Source organism: Ochotona curzoniae, unplaced genomic scaffold (assembly GCF_017591425.1).
Source record: "Ochotona curzoniae isolate NIBS_2020 unplaced genomic scaffold, NIBS_Ocur_1.0 scaffold_1037, whole genome shotgun sequence".
NCBI lineage: Eukaryota > Metazoa > Chordata > Mammalia > Lagomorpha > Ochotonidae > Ochotona > Ochotona curzoniae.
This window is the reverse complement of record NW_024467083.1, coordinates 23,437,881-23,457,692: the sequence shown is the minus strand read 5'-3', so window position 1 is coordinate 23,457,692 and position 19,812 is coordinate 23,437,881. Positions and strand designations below refer to the sequence as shown.

At 46.2% G+C, this 19,812-nt stretch overlaps 2 protein-coding genes across 4 annotated transcripts in view; one reads left to right on the top strand and one right to left on the bottom strand.

The window, feature by feature from the left end:
• Positions 1 to 7,940, top strand: part of CASQ2 (calsequestrin 2) — a 67,526-nt gene extending 59,586 nt beyond the window's left edge. For both annotated transcript variants that reach the window (XM_040999014.1, XM_040999015.1), the window contains 3 exons: positions 2,347 to 2,447; positions 5,011 to 5,085; positions 6,564 to 7,940. In XM_040999014.1, coding sequence (XP_040854948.1) covers positions 2,347 to 2,447; positions 5,011 to 5,085; positions 6,564 to 6,785 — 398 coding nt within the window. In that variant the 3' untranslated portion in view covers positions 6,786 to 7,940. The remainder of the gene's footprint in view (positions 1 to 2,346; positions 2,448 to 5,010; positions 5,086 to 6,563) is intronic.
• A 10,235-nt stretch (positions 7,941 to 18,175) lies between these two features.
• Positions 18,176 to 19,812, bottom strand: part of VANGL1 (VANGL planar cell polarity protein 1) — a 47,248-nt gene continuing 45,611 nt past the window's right edge. For both annotated transcript variants that reach the window (XM_040998921.1, XM_040998922.1), the window contains exon 8: positions 18,176 to 18,657. In XM_040998921.1, coding sequence (XP_040854855.1) covers positions 18,397 to 18,657 — 261 coding nt within the window. In that variant the 3' untranslated portion in view covers positions 18,176 to 18,396. The remainder of the gene's footprint in view (positions 18,658 to 19,812) is intronic.

Sequence of the window (19,812 nt, the reverse complement as noted above, 5' to 3'; positions counted from 1 at the left end):
CAGATATTGACAAGTATTATTCGCTTCTTCTCTGCAGCTGAGAGCAGTAGCTTACAGGTGTTTGGAAGGAAATCACCTTTGTGCTTCGTGGTCTGCGTTTTATGAGCCATAAGTCCACAGATAGCCAATGTGGTCCTGCTCAACACAGCCACGTGGTGTATAGTGTCTGTGGATGACACTCTGAAGGGGTGTGGCCTTCTTGGCTGCATCCCCAGGCAAGGGGAGTGGCATTCCTCACCTTTGCCTCCATCTTCATCCCCACACTGACTCTGAAGTGTACAGCTGTCCTATCCACCTCAGGTGCCTGCCATATGAGCTCATTGGTAATATAGGTAAGAGCATGAGTTGGAAAAATCTCCCAAGCTGCTGTCTCTGCAGAAGAGGCTGCAGACCATGAAGACACTCAGCTCATAAAAGCCACTAGAGGTCGCTCTACTTGGCAGGGACTCATGCTTGAGGGAGATGAAGTGCTCAGTATCAACGTTCAAACTGCCCATGTTCATAGAGCAGAGCTGCCAGGGTTAGAACGCATTGTGCCAGGGATGTGTGAAAGGAGAAATTAAGAAAACAACCTTTACCAAGAGGTGAAATAAGCATAGGTTGGCATCCCTGGGGAGGAGAGGCTTGTTACAGAGGCTGCAGAGAGCGGCTTCAATTTGCTGAGAATCCAGCCTACAAAAAGAGCAAATATGCAAAGAAAGGGCAATAATTGCCCCAAAATGCATCTCAGGCCACAAATGGAGCCATTCAAGCAGTGTAACTTTATTCCTAGAATTGAACCCAAATTTCTTTCCTTTTTTTTTTTTCTGGGAAAATAAAAGCTGAACTTATTTTAATGGCAGAATGACAGGGAAATGAGCCTTCCTTCTGCTGATTCACTTTCCAACTGGCTGCTGATCTAGGCTGAAGCCAGGACCCCAGATTTCCCTCTCGTTCTCCCACATGGGTGGGAGCACTTGGGCCATCTCCCATTGCTTCCCCAGGCACCCTAGCAGGGAATTGGATGGAAAGTGGAGCAGGGCACTCCAGCCAGGGTGTCCATGAGACAGTGGCATCACAGGTATGGCTTAATTCACTGTGCCACAACACCAGCCTCTGAATTTCTATTTTGAGCCCCACCTCACTAACGGATCTAGGTCTTGTTGGTTCCCAGGCTCTGATATTGGTCACAATAGGGTCATTGTCACCTGTCTTTCTCAGCACCTTCTGGGAAGTCTGCCATTCAGTCTGTTCTCTGGCTCTTATTCTAAGCAGGTGTTCCATTTGCAGGGACTCTTCACTCTTAGCTCTTAGCTCTGCCCATGTTTCGCAGAAACACAATCAAATCTATGGGGCCTCCTGACTTTTCCACCCAAGTGTTCCACATTAGGGGCCTTCTAAGGGATGCTGGGGTGTCGGGGTACCAGGTTTCATTGTCAAATAGACCATGGGTCCTCTATAATTTGGGAGTCCTAGAAACCGTAAAGATTCTGAATGTGAGCATACACGTGCACATGGCTTATGTTCTTGTACAAGTATGCACAAGGGCTTGCACAGACATGCATACCAGCACAGAGGAACCTGCCAGAATCTAAACTCTTTCTTTTGGCTCTAGTTGCTGTGCAGTAGCAGTGCTGAGAGTTGGAGCATGCGGCCCCTTACTGAACAATCTTCCGAAATGTTTGCTTACAGCAAAAATTGAACTCTCCCAGTCCTCGGGGGTTGAGACATTCAAAGCTAAAAACATTGGGTTCTTGAAGCCTATGAGGCATGTGCCTTCTTTTCCTCTGACTCAGCCCTCCCTGGGAGCAGTGAGTGCTGCTGACAAAAGACAGAGGGACAGAGAATACCAGAACATGGGGGAGGGAGGGAGACCCCATGGACCATCCCAAAGCCGCTATGAGACCACTGTGAGTCAGCAGCTTCCCCTGTTAAGAGCCTGGAGGAATTCTCAGGTGTAGAAAGCCAAGGGTCCAGCCTTGAATGTTCTTGGTCCACAGAGTGACTGTGGTGGGAAGCCCCGAGGGGCAGCAAATGCTGTCATGAGAGATGATCCAGAGTCAGCAGGAACAGGCTAGTGTGAGTTCTTGTGTTCTGGAGCTGATCTTTCTGACCTAGCATAGAGGACTGTAACTGCCAGTGAAACAGCAATCTATGCCACGTGCACTTGCAGTTTTGAAATTCACTTTGTGTATGGTTTCCTCTGTGGCTGCAGCTGTCATCTGACTCACTTTATTGCCTAATCCTATAATTGGGGGTATGCACCAAACAGCCTAAGGACTCCCCGGTGGAAAAAGCATACTCTGCTCTCCTTGCTGAAGTCACATATGTGCAAGGCTAACTCAACTTTCCTGAACCCTCATTCAGATGGCTACGAGTTCCTGGAGATCCTGAAACAGGTGGCCCGTGACAATACCGACAACCCTGACCTGAGCATCGTGTGGATCGACCCCGATGACTTCCCTCTGGTTAGTGGCTCAGACCAGGACCCCGGCCGAACCTTCTCTGCCCCATGTTTGTGACTGACCTCAGACTCTCATGCAAGAGGGAGGGGTGAAGTAGGTAGGAACACTTGGAGAAACACCCAGTGACCACCACATCAAATGGTGGAGATCTTGGTTTGGGGACAGCATTGAACTTGGGGTCTGGTGTTGACTCTGAAATGATTCAGTTGCTGCCTACACTCTCTGGAGATCCTCAGAGGGGACCACCCAAGTGAACTGGGTGGATTCCTTCTGCTAGTAGCTCCTCATCCCACAGTGACCCCTCCCTATAACCTCTTTCATTATCTGGGTGGGGACCACCCTTCTGAGGCAACCTGAATGACTAAGTAACAAAAACCAGAGATGAACATTTTGCAGAGAGTTAACCTCTGGAAGGACAGAGACCATGCTTATGTTGTTCATCCTGTTTTGCTAGAGACCCTCTATTGTACCTAGCATAAGTTGAATATACAAGAATCTTAAGGCCCAAACCCTAGCTAGTGTCAATGAGTACCTAGAAAGATTTTGATTGTATTTCAAGAAGAATAAGAGCCATGTATATATTACATGAATCTAGTGGTGATAGTAAAGAACAGAGCTATTATAGTCCGAGTTGGAACTATCACAACTTCCTCAGGTGCATCCACATAGCTCATTCTGTCAACAAGCCTGCGAGATAGCTAGTATTGGAACCCCTATAAGAACAGATGAAAAGAATGGCAGCTAGAGAGGTTGGAGCCAGGAAGCAGTAGATGCGATTTTCAACCTAGACCCTGTGGAATGCCAAAGCTTATTCAGCTGACTGCTTTAGTTAAGAACTTGCTTGCACATAAGTACAAATTTAGTTACCAGAAGGTTATAAATGGTATTTTTTTTTCTTCCAGGAATTTTCATTAGTTGCATATGGAATGACTTTGCTGACAAAAGAATAATGAGGAATTTTAGTGATTACAAGGGTCTTAGGATCCAGCACCATGTGGAGGGTGGGTGAATCAAAGGTAGAGACTTCCATGCCTCTCGAGGCCAGTGTCAAGATTCTGAGCAATTATAACAATGTCATGACCACATAAGACTGTACATAGTACAGCTTTGTTTGTTTAGCTTTTGCCTGGTTGTATCTCTAGTTTATCTGAACTTTTATTATGCAAACTTGCAGATGGTCTCCAATTCTCCCAGCCAGCTTTATGTGTTTGCTTTGGTGTTTGGAAGGAAATAATCTGCAAACTACTCTGATTTCTAAGTACCCCCGCATCCCTGTTGGGCCTTATCTTTTCCTTAGAGACTTTCTGCCAGTGACCCTTCACACTGCCCTTGTACTATGGTCCCAGGCCCCTGGATCCTTTAGTTCTGCATCCATCAGATTTGTCCACATTTTGTAGCCCAGGTGTAGGTTACAATATAGCCTAGACCTGGGGTGAATCAAAAACACTCTCCTTACTTTACTGTTAGTTCATAGTGTATTATTGCTTTCCTAGCTCTCTCGTGAAGCCACGAGATAAGGGATTTTAACAGAATATGCAGTATTATTAGTTACACACAGATCTTTTTTAAGTCATTTTACAAATTTGAAAAGCAGAAAGCAAGAGACAGTCTGCTTGCTCACTCCCCAATTCTTATAAAAGCCAGCTCTGTGTCAGGCTAAAACCAGGAGCCTAGAACTCGGAATCCAAGTCTCCGCATGTGGGTGTCAGGGACACAAATACTTGAGCCATCCTCTGCCACCTTCTAGGATGTGTTTAACAGGTAGCAGGGTAGCTGAGCCTCAAACTGGGTGCTCAATACACAATGTGGCATCCCAGGTGGTGACTTCATTGTTGCCCCAAATGTCCATCCAGGCTTTGTTTTGTTTGTTTGTGTACCTCTATTTGAAATGCAAAGAAACAGAGAGATCTCCCTTTCACTGGTTCACTCCCAAATCCCCACAATAGCCTAGGAAAGCCAGTAGGGCAAACCAAAGCCAGGAGCTCAATCCAGGGCTCCCAAAGGAGTGGCAGGAAGTCCACTTCTTGAGCCTTCGCCTCCTGCTTCCCAGAGTGGCCATCAGCAGGAAGATGGGATCTGGACTAGAACCAGGATTTGAACCCAGGCACTCTGATACGAGATAGAGGCACTGATGCTACGCTAAATATCCACACCAAGATAAGGGATTTTTTCAAATGAGGTGTTGGAAGAGGATTCGAGGTAAAAGGCTCTTTCCCACTCATAAATTAATAAGAGACCCACATGTAATTTGGGAATCAGCATTGGCTCGTCTCTGTAGTAGTCTTCCTTACAGCTGTAAGAGCTTTTATATTGCATGTTTTCATAGTTTGTGCTTTGACATCTTTTATTTAATGTTTATTTAAAATGCTTGAGACTGGGGCCAAGTCTTCAATTTCCTAAGTACCCACAGCTGCTTTAAAGACTTTGCTCCACTGGTGACCTAGTTGCAGTGATGGGATGGCAGGTGGGTCCAGCCCCCAAAAATGCCTTTCATAGGGAATAACTTCCGTCTGCTGCCTATATGCTTTATTGTGTTTTTTTGTTTTTTGTTTTTTTCATGTCACAGCTCGTTGCCTATTGGGAGAAGACTTTCAAGATTGACCTGTTCAAGCCCCAGATTGGAGTAGTGAATGTGACGGACGTGAGTACCCCAGGAAGGCTTTCTCAGACACCCTCCACCTGCTCAGTTTTCTGCTCTGCTGCCCAGACTGGGAGATTGTCTCTAGTAGGGATGGGGAACTGTGTGTGTGTGTGTGTGTGTGTGTGTGTGTGTGTGTGTGTGTGTGTGTGTGCGCGCGCGCCAAGAACCATTTGGATATTTATAATGTCATTCGCAGACCACAAAAAATTATCAACTTTAAAATCAGCATGCTGTATATTTGCTGAATTTTCAATCCTACCTGTGGTTGCCTTGGCAGGGTCAGAACCAAATGATTTTGTGGGCTTTATTTGGCTTGAAGGCTGGGCATTTCCCAAGCCCAGGTCTATAGGAATGTGGCCCCTTTGGAAATGAACAGGACCCTCATCCCTGCCCAATCTCAGGAAACTTGCTAGTGTGGTCCAAATTTATTCTCCGAGACAATCCCATTCTTCCATAACATGACTTTTTTCCGGGGGAGGGATTTTCTTGCTCCTGGGGTAAATGTGATGTGACTCACTGATTAAAACTTCCCACTCACAGCAGCATTCCTTTATCTCCCACCTCCCCTTGCTCCCTCCCCTCCCCGCTGACACACCAGGCAACCAGGTCTCTTAATACAGGGGAACTCACCTGGGAAGCTGTCATTGCACAGTAAGTGATAATGGGCAGTTGTAGCCCAGGAGCCCATGCATGGGCATCACACCACACCCAGGACACCAGACATACAGGTGAATGGGGAGGAAATCAGGCATGAATCAGGGGACTCTCCTCTCAGCCCAGGGTCTGCTGCCTTGATAGCTGACGAGCCTGGTGAGGTTGACTTGCAAAGGATGAGTGATTTTAGCCCTCAATCTTGGCACCTGGTATCACCCCACCACTTTAAAATAGGAGTGAGGCAGATACAACCAGAGGAGTAATGGATAGAACAGGTGGTCACATAGATTCCCTTACAGCCATCATCAATTGAGATGGACTCTCTCAGGGATGGGAATCAGTTAACAGCACCCCTTTGCACCTTTGCTAAGTGTTCCAGCAGTGAAGTACTCAACATTCATTTATTTTGTTCACTGTTTTGAAATAATAATAATAATAAATTGTCTGAAGATATGCTATAGTAAAAAAATTTTTAGAATAGGACAGTAGAATATAAAGCAAAAAGCAAAAGTATGTTTTCACTGCCCTGATCTATCACTAGCCCCATTCCCTGAGGGTCCAGTGGTTGTTCCTGCAAGGGTATCCCATTAAAAATTTCAGAGTCTGATATATTTCCTTGAATCATGGAATACACATTTCCTTCCATGTGACACAAACAGGAAATGACACACATCATTCAGCAGCTGGCTGTTCCATTTAATAATGTTGTGCATATGTTCCTGAGACATATTCTCGAGGCCCACTCAGCATCACTTGTGGGACTTCTCTGGCCTGGCCCAAACCACACAGGCTCACCACTCCATCCTTCTGTTTCTTCCTTATAGGCTGACAGTGTCTGGATGGAGATTCCAGATGATGATGACCTCCCCACAGCTGAGGAACTGGAAGACTGGATTGAAGATGTGCTTTCTGGAAAGATAAACACTGAAGATGATGATGTTGAAGATGAAGATGATGATGATGATGATGAAGACGATGACGATGATGATGATGATAATTCTGATGAAGAGGATGATGATGACAGTGATGATGATGATGATGACTAGTCATAACTGCAAGTGACTCAGCTGAAGATACAGTCACAGCTATCCACTACCGTGCAGACAGCACGAGGCAGCAGCAAGCAGCCCTAATCCCCACCCAGCCAGCTCCTCTCCCTCTTCCAGCATCCCTTCCTGCTCCCTGCTTGTACAGAGCAGCACACTTCAGCAACTGCCTTTCCAAGTCTCCCCAAGTCCAGGCATCCCATTCACCAGGGACAGGGCTAACTTACTCCCGCACCAACTGCCTTGGTTGTCCTGGAAAGCCCTTGTTCTTGATCAGACCATTAAATATCATGGCAGGACCAGAGTGAAACAGCCTGTGAGGAGAACAAGTCCCCAACCCTCGAATCGAGTTTGCTTGTCTTTGACCACAGCAGTAACAGACGTAATAGCCTGAAAACTCCCGAGCATGGAATGAGTTCAGACTCAGAGCCGGGGATGACACACGATTAGTCCTTCTATTGCTCTTACCTAGCACATCGATTGAGATTTCCTTCCTTAAATGAAGAAGATTCCTTCCACAGGGAAGGCTCAGCCTTCTACACAAGCTTATGAATCAGTTTCTCTGGGCTCTGTTAAATGTATCATCTCAAAATCAATTCAGACCTGTATGTACCCAGGTCCAAGCCTGTGAATGACTACTGAGAGCCCTCAAAGCAGGTATACGGATGTCAGCACCTTTTCTAGTATATTACAAAGTTCCCTCTTTGTGGCGAATCCCCATTATTCACCAGCAGTCAGGAAAGAATACAAGTTTTTCCTTTTACTGCTGGGGTTACTGTCTCTGAACGCATCAGCTGGCTTTCCAGGCTGAACTGGGGTTGGAATACCCGCTCTCTGCCACTGCTTGTGTGCCTTCCGACTTAGATGAAAGGTTGCTCTATCCAGCAGTCAGTGAACTCTGCCACCGCTGACCAGGGCAGCAATCACTGGAGTTTAGAAGGATGCCTTAGGGCACTGAAAAAATTCCCAAGTGCCTTCCGACTTATTCAAAAAGTACACTGTGTTTTGGTAGCTCTAGTGCTAAGTATGCAGTATGATGTTCTAATTCATTTCCTTCAACTCTCAACACAAGTGTAAAACACTGTGCAAAGTGAAAATCAGGCAATCCTTTTGTGGAATTAGAGCTAACTAACTCTGTCATTAAATTCATGTTTTGAAAATACTAAGATTGTCTTGAAGTCCTTTCTTGAGTTTTCTGATCCAACTCATTCTCATCTGGCTGAAGTGCTGCTCCTCTGTACTTTCTGGTCCTTTTTCCTTTGACAGCCCTCTGTTAAGGATTCACGGTGGTCTCAATGCAATCCACTCCTTCCAGGCAGTGTCATCCATACCCATCTACTGCTTCCCCTGTGCCAAGGACCTTCAACTAGGAGTCTCTGACCTTGCCCTCCCATTTCAGTTTTAGACCCGCTCATTCACCTGCCTCTCCGACATCTTGGAGGGGATATTATACAAGCATTTCTAACTCAATATAACCAAACTTGAACTCCATTTTCTCCCCTAGATTTTTGGTTGTCTTTTTCAGGGAGTCCCAGGCTAGATGAGGGATGTCACCAATTAATTATCCAGTTATACAGATGATTCGCAGATGTCGTTTTTCCCTCCGCTGCCCTGGCATGCTGAGTGTCATGGCGCTTATCAGTTACGTCATAACACATTTGCATGTCTACCCCTTCACTGAACTGTATGCTCCTTGGAGGGAAGGAGTTTGTTTATCACTGTGTGCCTACACTTATTATTTAGCCTACTGCAAAGAAGGCAATTTTTGCTGAACTGATGGATTGATCACCCGTTAATCAGAATACTCATTGCTGACTGGAGTACGGTTTATCCTCCAAGGCTCCATGTGCTGGAGGCTTGGTCCTTAATGTGGGGATGTTGGGGGTATGAAAAGAGAGGAGACCTAGTGGGAGGACCTTCATTCGCCGGGGTGTACCCTCTAAAGGAAATGTGAGAGCTCAGTAGCTCTCCGGCTTCGTGCTTGCAGGTGCAGCTCTTCCCCTCAGCAACTTCCACCGTGCCATCCGCCATGAGATAATGCAGCTCACCTAAGCCTTTGCCGGAGTCAGTGCCATGTTGCCCGAACTTTCAGTCTACAAAAGGGAGAGCTCGATAAACCTCTAGTCTTTATAAAGTCAGTCTGCCTCAGGCATTTCAAAATAGGCTTTCAAAATTGACTGATATGCCTACAGTCCCCCAGCATGGTTGGGAAACAATTTTGGCTGCCACAACAGAAACTCACAGAAACTTAATCTTCCCACAGTTCTAGAAGCTGGAGGTCTAAGATGAAGTGCCGTTAGCATGAGAGCTTTTTTTTTTTTTTGACCCATTGCCAGTTGCCATCTACACTTGATCTTAGCCAAAAGGCTGAGAAGCAATGACAGTTGCCTTCTTACAATGTCCTTTGTATGTTTTTTCCTTGATGTGGAAGGAGAGCGACTGAGCTCTCAAGGTGTCTCTTCCTCTTCTCTAAGGCCACTTGAGCTAATGGATCAGGGCCCTGCCCTTAAAACGTTGTCTAAGCGTAAAAGTCCTTCTTGTCTCTAAGCACAGCTACACTGGGCATCAGGCCTTGAACATGCCACTACAGGAAGGGCCCAACACATTTCTCCCCTCTACAACACCAAGCAGACATTTCCCAAGATCTATTCATTGGCATGCAGCCAGGCCTTGCCACACCCCACCTCAGATTTTCTGGGAAGCAAATCTTCAAAGCCATACATAAAGTGAATCTTCCAGGCAGCCAAGGTGTGTGGCCTGTCTTGGAAGTGTTCTATTCTCCAACTCAAGAAAACATCCTTGATCTCAGAGGCCTGAGAAATTAAGTTGAAATCATGTTTACTCTGTTTCTATGTTGAAGTACTGAGTGTAATGGTACTGTAGTTGGTGTCAGAGCTGTTTAGCGATAGAACACTGTTTAAATGGCTATTTCTTGAACATGTATGTGTCTGGAGCACTAGGCTACATGTTTTGCATAGGCTATCTCATTTAATTATCACAAAGGCAGGGATACAGGCCTGGTGATTATCTCCAGGTACAGATGAGAAACCCAGAGAGTTTAAGAAATTTTCTAGGATCATGCAAGACAGGAGGATGAATATCATCCCATGTATTTACATATTAACCAGAAATTTAAAATGAAATTCCTTACATGGATGTTCAAAGGATTCCCTTTTCCCCCAGATAATGATGGACTCAAGTCAATTTCCCACAATCCCTTTTAGTGATTGAACCAAGATGCCCTTTCATTGTGCTTTCATTCTGAGGCCATAATCAATGCAGAAGTATCAGAGTGGCAGTTATTGTAGCACAGGAGGTTAAGGCACCTGGCAATGCCTATACCCCATATCAGAGTGCTGATGAAGTTCCAGCTACCTGCTTCTGACCCAGTTTCCTGTTAATGTGCCTGGGAAGTAGTGGATGATTCAAGAGTTTGATTCGCTGTCATTTATTTGGGAAATTCAGTTCCTGGCTCCTGGCTTTGGCCTGGCTTCCTACCTGTTGTCACCATGTGGGGAGTGAACCAGTAGTTACAAGATGTTTATTTCTCTCTCCCTCTCTGTCACTTTGTCTTTCAAAGAAATCAGTAAGTTTGGCTGGTATCATGGCTCAACAGGCTAATCCTCCACCTTCAAGTGCTGGCATCCCATATTGGTATGGTTTCATGTCCCAGCTGTTCCATTTCCCATCTCTCTCCCTACTTATGGCTTAGGAAAGCAGCAGAGGATGGCCTGACTTCTTGGCCCCCTGAGTCCATGTGGGAGACCCAGAAAAGGCTGCTGGTGCTGGCTTCTAGCTTCAGATCAGCTCAGCTCAGCTACTGTGGCCATTTGGGGAGTGAAACAGCAGATAGAAGATCTTTCTGTCTGTTTATCTTTCTGTAAATCTGCCTTTCTCATAGAAATAAATCTTTTAAAAGTATCAGAGATGTAGGCTAATTAGAATGGTAGGATCTGGTCATTTATTAGAAAAAAAATGTGAAATCCATTGTGTTGCTCAGAATGCATAATCATTTTCAGCATACTTCTGTTAAAATATCCTGGTCTAATTTGCCGTGAGCTTGTCTTTTTTTTCTAACAAGCTTGCATTCCACCACACAATACTTGGTTTCATCCAGAAAGGCCAGGCTATTAATTCAGTCTCCAGTCACAGGTCATAACTAAATAACCTTTGATCATCAATCCGTGGTAAACACAGAGAACAGGTGCCTGTGAAGTGCTAGCTGCCGGGACTCTCAACAGGGCTTCTCAGCCTGCTCAGTACCAACTGTGCCCTAGCGAATTAAACTTCCTCCTACAACATCAGAATATGACATGGCCACTGGTTCGAATCCCTACTGCTACAGTTTCTATCTAGCTCCATGCTAATGACTTGGCTTTGATCTAGTCCATTCCTGGTTTCTCCAGCTCCTCGGGGGAGTAAACCAACAGATGGAAGACCTCTGTCACTCCTTTCTCTCTGTAGCTCTGCTTTTCAAATGAATAAACTACATACTTTTTTTTTAGAAAGTGAACTGGATGCTGGTGGAAGGTACCTAATTATTCTACACTGGTCAGCCATTGGCTCATGCTGTTCTCACTCCTAGAATGCTGTCCTTCCTCTGGACGTGGCTGACTCCCAGCTCTTGTATCTTATTTCCAGTCTTGCCCCATGCAGGCTGGCCACCTCCTCATCTGAGTCCTCACTCTGCCCCTTATAGATTTCTTCACAGAACTTAGAATGTACTGAGACTTTCTTTGTGTGTCTCCTCAATCTCTGGGATAGATTTGGCTTTATCTTCAATGCCTTAGTTCTGATAGGATGATGTTTATCTAACTGTTCTTTAAGCATGATACAAAGCTAATTTGGTGACTATTATTGCCATGAAAAATGTGAAAAAAAAAAAACACCCTGAACTAGTGATTATTGAAAATCAATCCTACCTGGAAGTTTTTGGCATTGTGGAGCCATCCTGTTTAGATTTGCTTAGAGCAACCAATTGCTAACTGTGAGAACCCATTCAGTCACACCTTCTGTCACCTAAACATAGCAAGCTTTAAGGGGCTACTCACTGAATGCTTGAATGAATAGAAGAATAAATGAAAACATATTCCATCTCAAACTATAGGCTGTAGCCTAGTCACATGTGATTATCTAACAGGAGTTCCTGGTTATCACTAAGAATTATTTAATTCTAGTTAAAACTAGTTTCTCACAGTTGTAGCTCCATCAGACAGACCTAGATGGTTCCATCACTGAATTTCCTGGGTGGAAGCTGGATCCAAAGTCCAGAAACATAAAACGCTCCTCTCAGAAACAATCGCCAAACCACCTTCTCCCAAATGAGCCCTAGTCAGTGCCTCTGGTCCTTGTGCTGGCATCTGGGAGGCCACAGGGCACTTGAATTCACCGCCCTGGTGTGCCAGCATCTGTTCCTACCTTATCCTCAACAATGTCCTGTTATCTCAGTGGCGGTTGTACTCATTAGTGGCTGCATGGAAATGAAGTATGGCTAATGTCATAGTTGGGAGGGTCCTAGAGGGACTTGCCATTTAACTAAAGCCTGTAATGAAACCGTTATAAAAATAAGAAGTTGTCACTGAAGTTAGTTCTTTCAAGAGTTTCCTTTCTTTCCCCCCCTACCCCCAAGGATTTATTTTATTGCTAAGTCAGATATACAGAGAGAGAGAGAGGAAGACTTTCCTCTAATGATTGACTCCCCAAGTGGCCCCAACAGCTGGAGTTGAGCCTATCTGAATCCAGGAGCCAGGAGCCTCTTCTGGGTCTCCCACACGGGTGCAGGTCCCAAGACTTTGGGTCAGTCTTGATTGCTTTCCAGACCACAAGCAGGGAGCTGGATGGGAAGCGGGGCTGCCGGAACTGGAACCCGGCGCCCATATGGGATCCCAGCACGTTCAAGGCGAGGAACATTAGCCGCTAGGCCACTGTCCAGGTCCAAGAATTTTGTTTCTTTTCCAAAGAATGACAATCAAATTAAATGGATGTTCCATTGCTTCTGTAACTGAGTGGCACCGACCATGGAAAAGACTTGCTGCTAGCACTCTCCATCTGCTCCTGGGTTGTGGCTAATGTGCCTTCTCTGTAAATTCCTATAGCATGAGTTGAACTAGACTCGTTCATTGCACACCAGACCACCAGTCTCCCGTGACTAATTGCCCAAGCAATAGTCCAGTGCTCACAGATGAAATTTTCTTGAACTGAGGCTTTGTAGGACTCAAAACTCTAAACAATGAGGTGACTGCCATTTGAAGCTCAGCCCCACAAGCGAGAGCTCAGAAAAATAGAAGTGCATGCGTAATCCAACAACTATACCTTACCCCGTTATCCAATTTTGTCAGTGACCAAAACACCCTTCACATACAAACCTGGGAGTTTGTCACATTTGTCCCCAAGGCTTACATGGACCTGCACTGCACTAGGACAAAGACAAAACGATGCTGTTTCTGAGCTGCCAGACAGAGATCAGAGACTCTCCGGGTTCTGCTGAAAATAGTCTTTGCATCCAGCATGAAGGTTCAATGGCAAAATTCTCACATTGTATGTACCAGGATCCCATGTGGGCACTAGTTTGCCTTAGATGTTCTACTTCCCATCCAGCTCCCTGCTTGTGGCTTGGGAAGGCAGTGGAGGTTGGCTCAAAGCCTTGGGACCCTGCACCCACATGGGAGACCCAGAAGAAATTCCTGGCTTCAGATCAGCTGCCATTGCAGCCACTTGGGGAGCGAACCAGCACATAAACAATCTTCCTCTCTGTATCTCCTTTTTTCTAGAAATCTGCCTTTCTAATAAAAATAAATAAATCTTTTAAAAAATCACAAAAGAAGAAAGTAGCCTTTGCCATGTCATTTCAGCCGCTGGACTTCATCATGCAACCCACTGCAGATCGATCTTACAGGTCAAACAAATGGGGCTATTTGTGGAAACAGACTGCACCTAGAAAGGACTCAGTCTTAAAACCAAAAAATTTATTCCATAGTTTAACATTTCTTTCCCACCATCTGGAAGTTTCATTCCTCCTGGAGAGCAGCCCAGGGGGACTGAGCACCATCTTTCTCTGAGACAACAGCAGTTTAGGAAAAGATGGTTTCAACCCTTGAGTAGGCATTTGTACAGTCCTGTTTTACATCAGTTTTGTCTCCAGGGCAAGTGTGGGCAAACAGCAGGATGCAAATTTCCTGCTGACAATACTCATGTCCAGCTGGCAGGCCAGAGTCCAGCTCTGGACCTCCTAGGTGGGAGGCGGCCTACAGCCTCTTCCCCACCACAATGGAGGACTAGTGGTTGGGGCCCTGTATTGCCCTTGTACCAGGAAGCAGCCTGGTCAAGCCCCTACATGCCTTCCTGGGCTCCAAGAGCACATTCTGCGGAAGCCAGTAGGGTGGGGGTGTTGGGTGGGAGGGGCTAAGCCAGGGGTGCCTGCTGGAACAAGAGCTCTTCTGTCTCGTAGTGGGTACAGCCCTCTGGCAAGGCTGAGCTGTGCTTGAGGGGTTCTTCCCAGTGACCATCCTAAAACATCTGCCGGAACTATCAGAAGCTTCCCAACACTCCTGCGCTCTAAGCTCAACTTAAAAAAAGTGATCCCACCTGGCAGGGAACATGCTTCTAGTTCAGGTCCCTCCTCCACATCTCCAAAGGCAATCGCTTAGCTGTTACTTCCAGAGACATGTGACTGAGAGGCTAGACTCAAATGCCTTGACTGAAATCCTCTCTGATCTTCCTTTTCTTTACCTTTAAAACTGAGATAACTCCTACTTTGAAGCAATGTGGAGACTAGGCTCTGCAGAACAATATCCGACACACAGCATCCCAACGTGTATTAGTATTTTTTCCTTCTTTGTCAGACAAAAATCTGTTTTATTACAGTGACTTTAATGCGAGGAGCGAAACAATTGTTATTTGTTACTGCACAGAGGACCATGCAGGAACTGTTTCATGGACTTAAGAAATAATTTGTTTTGTATTTATAATGGAAAACGAGGTTACAGAATAGTTAGCTCACAGGAGTAATTTATTTTTGTAACTAGATCTGCAAGTGCAAACACTACCCAAAAATACATAAACCACATGTTAACTTTTAGTTAACATGCTACTTTTAGTAACTGAAAGAGCTCAATTTTATGTTATATTAAGAAATATGTAGTAAGGCTTTCTGGGTAGTGACGTCTGGGCAATGATTATCATGGAGCCTGACTTTTTTTTTCTAGGTCTTCAGGGAGGTCAGAAGGGCCTGAAACAAGAAGCTCATGGAGGAAACAGGTGTCTCGCAAACATGGCTAATCTGCAGCCCTTACTACTAGTGGAACTGAGGGAACAGGAGTCAAACAGGAGAGGTAGAAAGAACTCGCTTTAGAGTAACCTCTCCCAGCACAGGAGTTGTTGGGAAATGTCTCAACACAAGGCTTAGGTAGCTCTCGCACTCTGTCACGGACACACTTACACACTCACATGAGGTATACACCTGCCTGCCACAAACTCCAGTGAGCTTTCTCACAGCTGTCCTGTAGAGTGCACTCAAAAAAAAAAAATGTTCAAGCAGGCACGCACTTGGAGATGTGGCAGGACCCACACTAAAGAGGTTGAACCAGTAACTTGATTTTGTTGGTCTCCCTGTGTGGAGGGGCAGGGTAAGCAGTTACTGTCCTAAAACGTTGGTACTATCTCACTGGGCTGCAGGTGTCAAGAATACACTTAACACTTGAAAGTGACAAGGAGATGCAAAATGAGAGAACTGGACTGCCACTGACTCACTCACTTACAACAGTAGAGCCATCTGTGAATGAAAAAGGAGTCCTAAGTTGAGGCCAATGACCAGTGAGGCCACCCATCTCTCACCGGAAACAATTTGTAACTTCAGTGTAAAGAATTTGTCCTCTGGAGACGTGAGGAAAGGGCAAGGGGACACACTAATTGGGTTACAAAAAAATTGGTGGTCCACCTGTTTCTCTCGAGCTTACTTTAGGGATGATGATGCATTTTGACATAATGGATAACACAAAAAGAGTCACACAATCTTACAATTCTGTCCCATCCTAATGCTGCAGCTTTTTTAAACATCCAGGTCACAGACCCTTAGAAATGTTCTAGTCTTCAAAAAGACATTTGTAAAACAGAAGTTATCTACTGGTTACAACATCACTGGGGAAGACAGAACTCGGAGCAGACTCCTCTGAAAACACATGTGCCATTAGCCTGCAGGCACCTTACTTTCTTTCAGAAAGAAGTCTACCAGTTCCAAGAACTGAAAGAAAAAATGCATTGTGTTCAACAGTGTGACGCAGCATTTTAAAACTCTACCGTTTTGAAAACACCGTCTCCATTGTTCCCACTGCACCCGTAACTGCAACTAGTAAGAGGTTGAAAGAACAAAGGCTTTACAAAGAGCTTGTGTTTTATTTTGTTATTTTTCTCAAAAAGGACCCAATACAAAGTCAGCATTAAAAAAAATCAATACTCAATGTAAAACAGAAACAACGATTTCAGAAAGTCTGACATTCTCTTATGTAAAGACTGGGAGAAGGAAAAAATAAATTTTCCTTAACTTAAACCTTTCCTTACCCTGTTGGGAGTGTACACAGCAAAGCACATGAATCCAACTTCACCACACTGGGGATGGTCACTTGAAGACAGGGCAGGCAGCAGTGTTTCAGAATGTAGAGGAATAGTGTCATTGTCACCCATCTTTGCCTACACCTGTGGTCCTTCCAAAGGCACCAGCCTTGGGATAGAGGCCCCTGCCTCATCTTTATACACAGCCGAGGTCTCACACAGCTTCATCATCCCTCACATGATCTTCTGAAATATTTCCTGAGAAAGACGGCATAAGGAACTTCCAGTTGAATGGACCAAAAGGAGGAAACGCACATTGGAAGCACCACGGTTACACAGTAGGTATTTGTCATCAATGGGACCAGGTAGTTCAACAGTTCTTTTTGCCTCTGTGCCATATGCCTGAGTTCTCCAACGTGTCTTTTTGAGTGGAAGGCTAACTGATGTTTCAAAAATACATTTACTTTTTTTTTAGGTAGATTCAGGTACATTGCAAACATAGTTTGCCAATTCTGCCTTAAGAATTGACATTCAAAACACTGTACCGATCATGGACCACACGAAGTAGTGAGAGTGAGCACTCACAGATCAACATTTCCATGGTGTCATCTTTGTTATACTCCTGTAACTGAATGACCTCAATACCTCAGGGTAAAGAGTCAATACTTCTTAGACCGTCATGAGCTTCCCCAGCGTGGCTCCCATGCTCATAACTGGGCCAGGTGGAGAGAGATGGGGAAGCCCACTGCATTGTCCTCAGCTACCTGTCAGACTAGAGTGCAGATGAATCACTTCAGACCTGAAGATGGGCTCCCTCTGCCACCTGTCACTCCCTTCTCTCCACCTGACTGACCGCAAAGAGCAGTGTGCACCCCAGGAGCTAAACAAGCCCCTTTCTGGGTAGTTCAACGGCCAAAGCTATGAGCTGCACAGTGATGCTGGTCAAAAAACACTGGGCCTAAACAGCAGTGGTTGCCAGTGTGTTGGGCATTGCCTGGTCTCCCTTGGCAGGGCAGCTTGGTGTGAGCTTTGAGGGGGTCTTCTCTCCCCCAGGAATGCAAAGGGCCCCCAAGGTACACCTGCCAGTGATTGCGTTGGTGTCACAGTGTTAATCTTACCTTGGGTGATGGGCAGCGGTGCGTGGGATTGAGCATTCCAGGGCAATCCAGCAGCCCTGCTCTCCTGCCATCTACCTGGTAGGCATCCTACACCTTGCTGGGAAGCAACCTGAGGAACCAGCCCAGGCTCTGCCAAGAGCTGGAGGGTACATATGGAAAACAGGTCCCAGGCAGCTCTGCAGGGCTGAGCCTGCATGGCCAGTGCCGCCTGGCGGGTGGGGCAGAGCTGTGCGTGCTGGGTAGGGTCGGGTGGAGGGAGAACTTCAAGGCTGGGAAAGGCCTAGCTGCTTCAGGCCAGGAGAGGAGCAGGTTTCAGAAATAGGGCAGGTAGGTTTTTCTCTTGGTGGGAGAGGGCGCCCTCAAAGCAAATGCCTGATCAGCTGTAAACTGAAGAGTGCACATTTTCTGCTTGGATCTTTCTCTGAGGAATCTAAGGCAACAAAGGACAAAGACGAGACAGACATCTCCCAAACCACCCACGGCTTCCGTAGGGGATGTGGTACTGGACGGGTTACACACACAGACACACAGGTGGTGTGTAGGGCCTGGGTTCCTGAAACAGAACAATGTACCCCCCTGGCAGCCTCAGAGCCGGGGAACGTGGGACTGGTCGGGAGCAGGGGCTGGGTCGTTGTAAGGCGAGGCTCCCAGAATGCAGCGGCTCCACTTTGGTTATAGCTGTCCAGACGCTCCAGGGAACGGCTGCTTAAGAAGTTTTGTCTGGCAAAGTCAACACAGTCAGTTTCCTCCAGGGCCGACCTCCCTGCTTCCTTCCAAATAAAGTGCAGATGGTCAAGGAGACTGGCCCAGCACCTGCCAGCTTCAGTCAACAACGCAGAGTGAAACGCAAACAAAACAGACAGCCCTCTGTATACATATACATACATAGATAGATAGAGATCTCTCCATATTTTTCTTCTTTTTATAAAGCCACAAATATAGAACTCTCAAACGGATGTCTCTGACTGCAAGCGTAGGACAAATTTATGTGATTTGGGGTCCACGAACTCTTCAGAGAGCACAATGAATGGGATTTTCTTCACATTGACGACGAGGCTGAAGTCCAAGCACTTAAGGACAAATACGATCCCATCCCGTAACCCATTGGTCACAGCCTCATCACTGACCAGTCGCCACTGCGTCGAGAGCCAGCGGTCCTTGTCGTATTGCAGGGTGGGGCCAGCGCTGAGGTACCGCTCCAGGAAGGCCTGCAGCCAGAACAGAAGGGCAGTTAGGGAGGAAACGGCCCCTCCTGGGCTCAGGCCTCCAGGGGCCACTTTCTTGCTGCTAGGAAAAAAAACATCCCAATTACCAATTAGACAAAACCTCAGACAAAAGCCCAGCCCATCTCACCAAATTCCTGTCAGATCCTCACAAGGAGGTCATCTCCGGGAAGCCCCGGAATGGGGGCATACGCCCACATGGCAAGGGTGCATGCTTAGGCTGGTCATCTGTCATAGTGGTCAGCACTTGCACCCCACCCAAGTGCCTGGGTTTGAATCCATGGTCCATTCCTGATCCTTGATCCCCCTGCTAACATGCACCCGGGCAGGCAGAAGGTCATGGCTCAGGTGGTTGGTTCCTTTCACCCATGTGGGAGACCTGGTGGACAAACCCACAATTAGGCGCTCTGTCTTTGCCTCTCCATGCACAAAGCGGGGGCATGCTCTGTTACACCGCCAAGGGACCTGCCCGATCTGTAAGTAGGGCACAATGGGAGCAATGGGGCTGCATGAGTGAGCACCCCCCACAGCACCCCCTAGTGCAGGGAGCACCATCAGTGTGAGGCAAGGCAGGGAAGCTGGAGTCAGGGTCTATCCACAGTCATCACCGACTCCACACCCCACTCCAAGGGCCCACAGCACTATGCTCCTCCTAAGAGCTGTGCTGGGTTACTTTTTTTTTTAGTTTCCAAATTCAAATTTCCACTAAGGAGCACTCCATGTGAATCAAATCACATAAACACACTGACTCAGTTGTGAGAAGAGCAAGGAGGAGGCAACCTAACAGCGCAAGGCTCTCCCAGCTCCCAGGCTGAGGCTGAGGGCAGGTTCAAGTGGCATTACGTATGACTGCTCATCTGCCAGGCAGTTCTTCCAGGACAGAAAGTAGGGCTGTATCTGTTCCCATCCCTCTCACATACAGTTAGCTCTTAGGAATCATAAGAAACAATTTCAACAGTTAGAGAAATAAAATAAAAAATATATTAAAAAATCACAACTTTTCTATCATGTTGATAACTAAAGAAATGCAATTTTAAGTAATACGAATAATAAAATCTGGGGCTGGAGCCACAGCATGGTAGGTTAAGCCTCTGTCTACAGTCTCCCAAATGGATGCTGGATCAAGTCCCAGATGCTCCA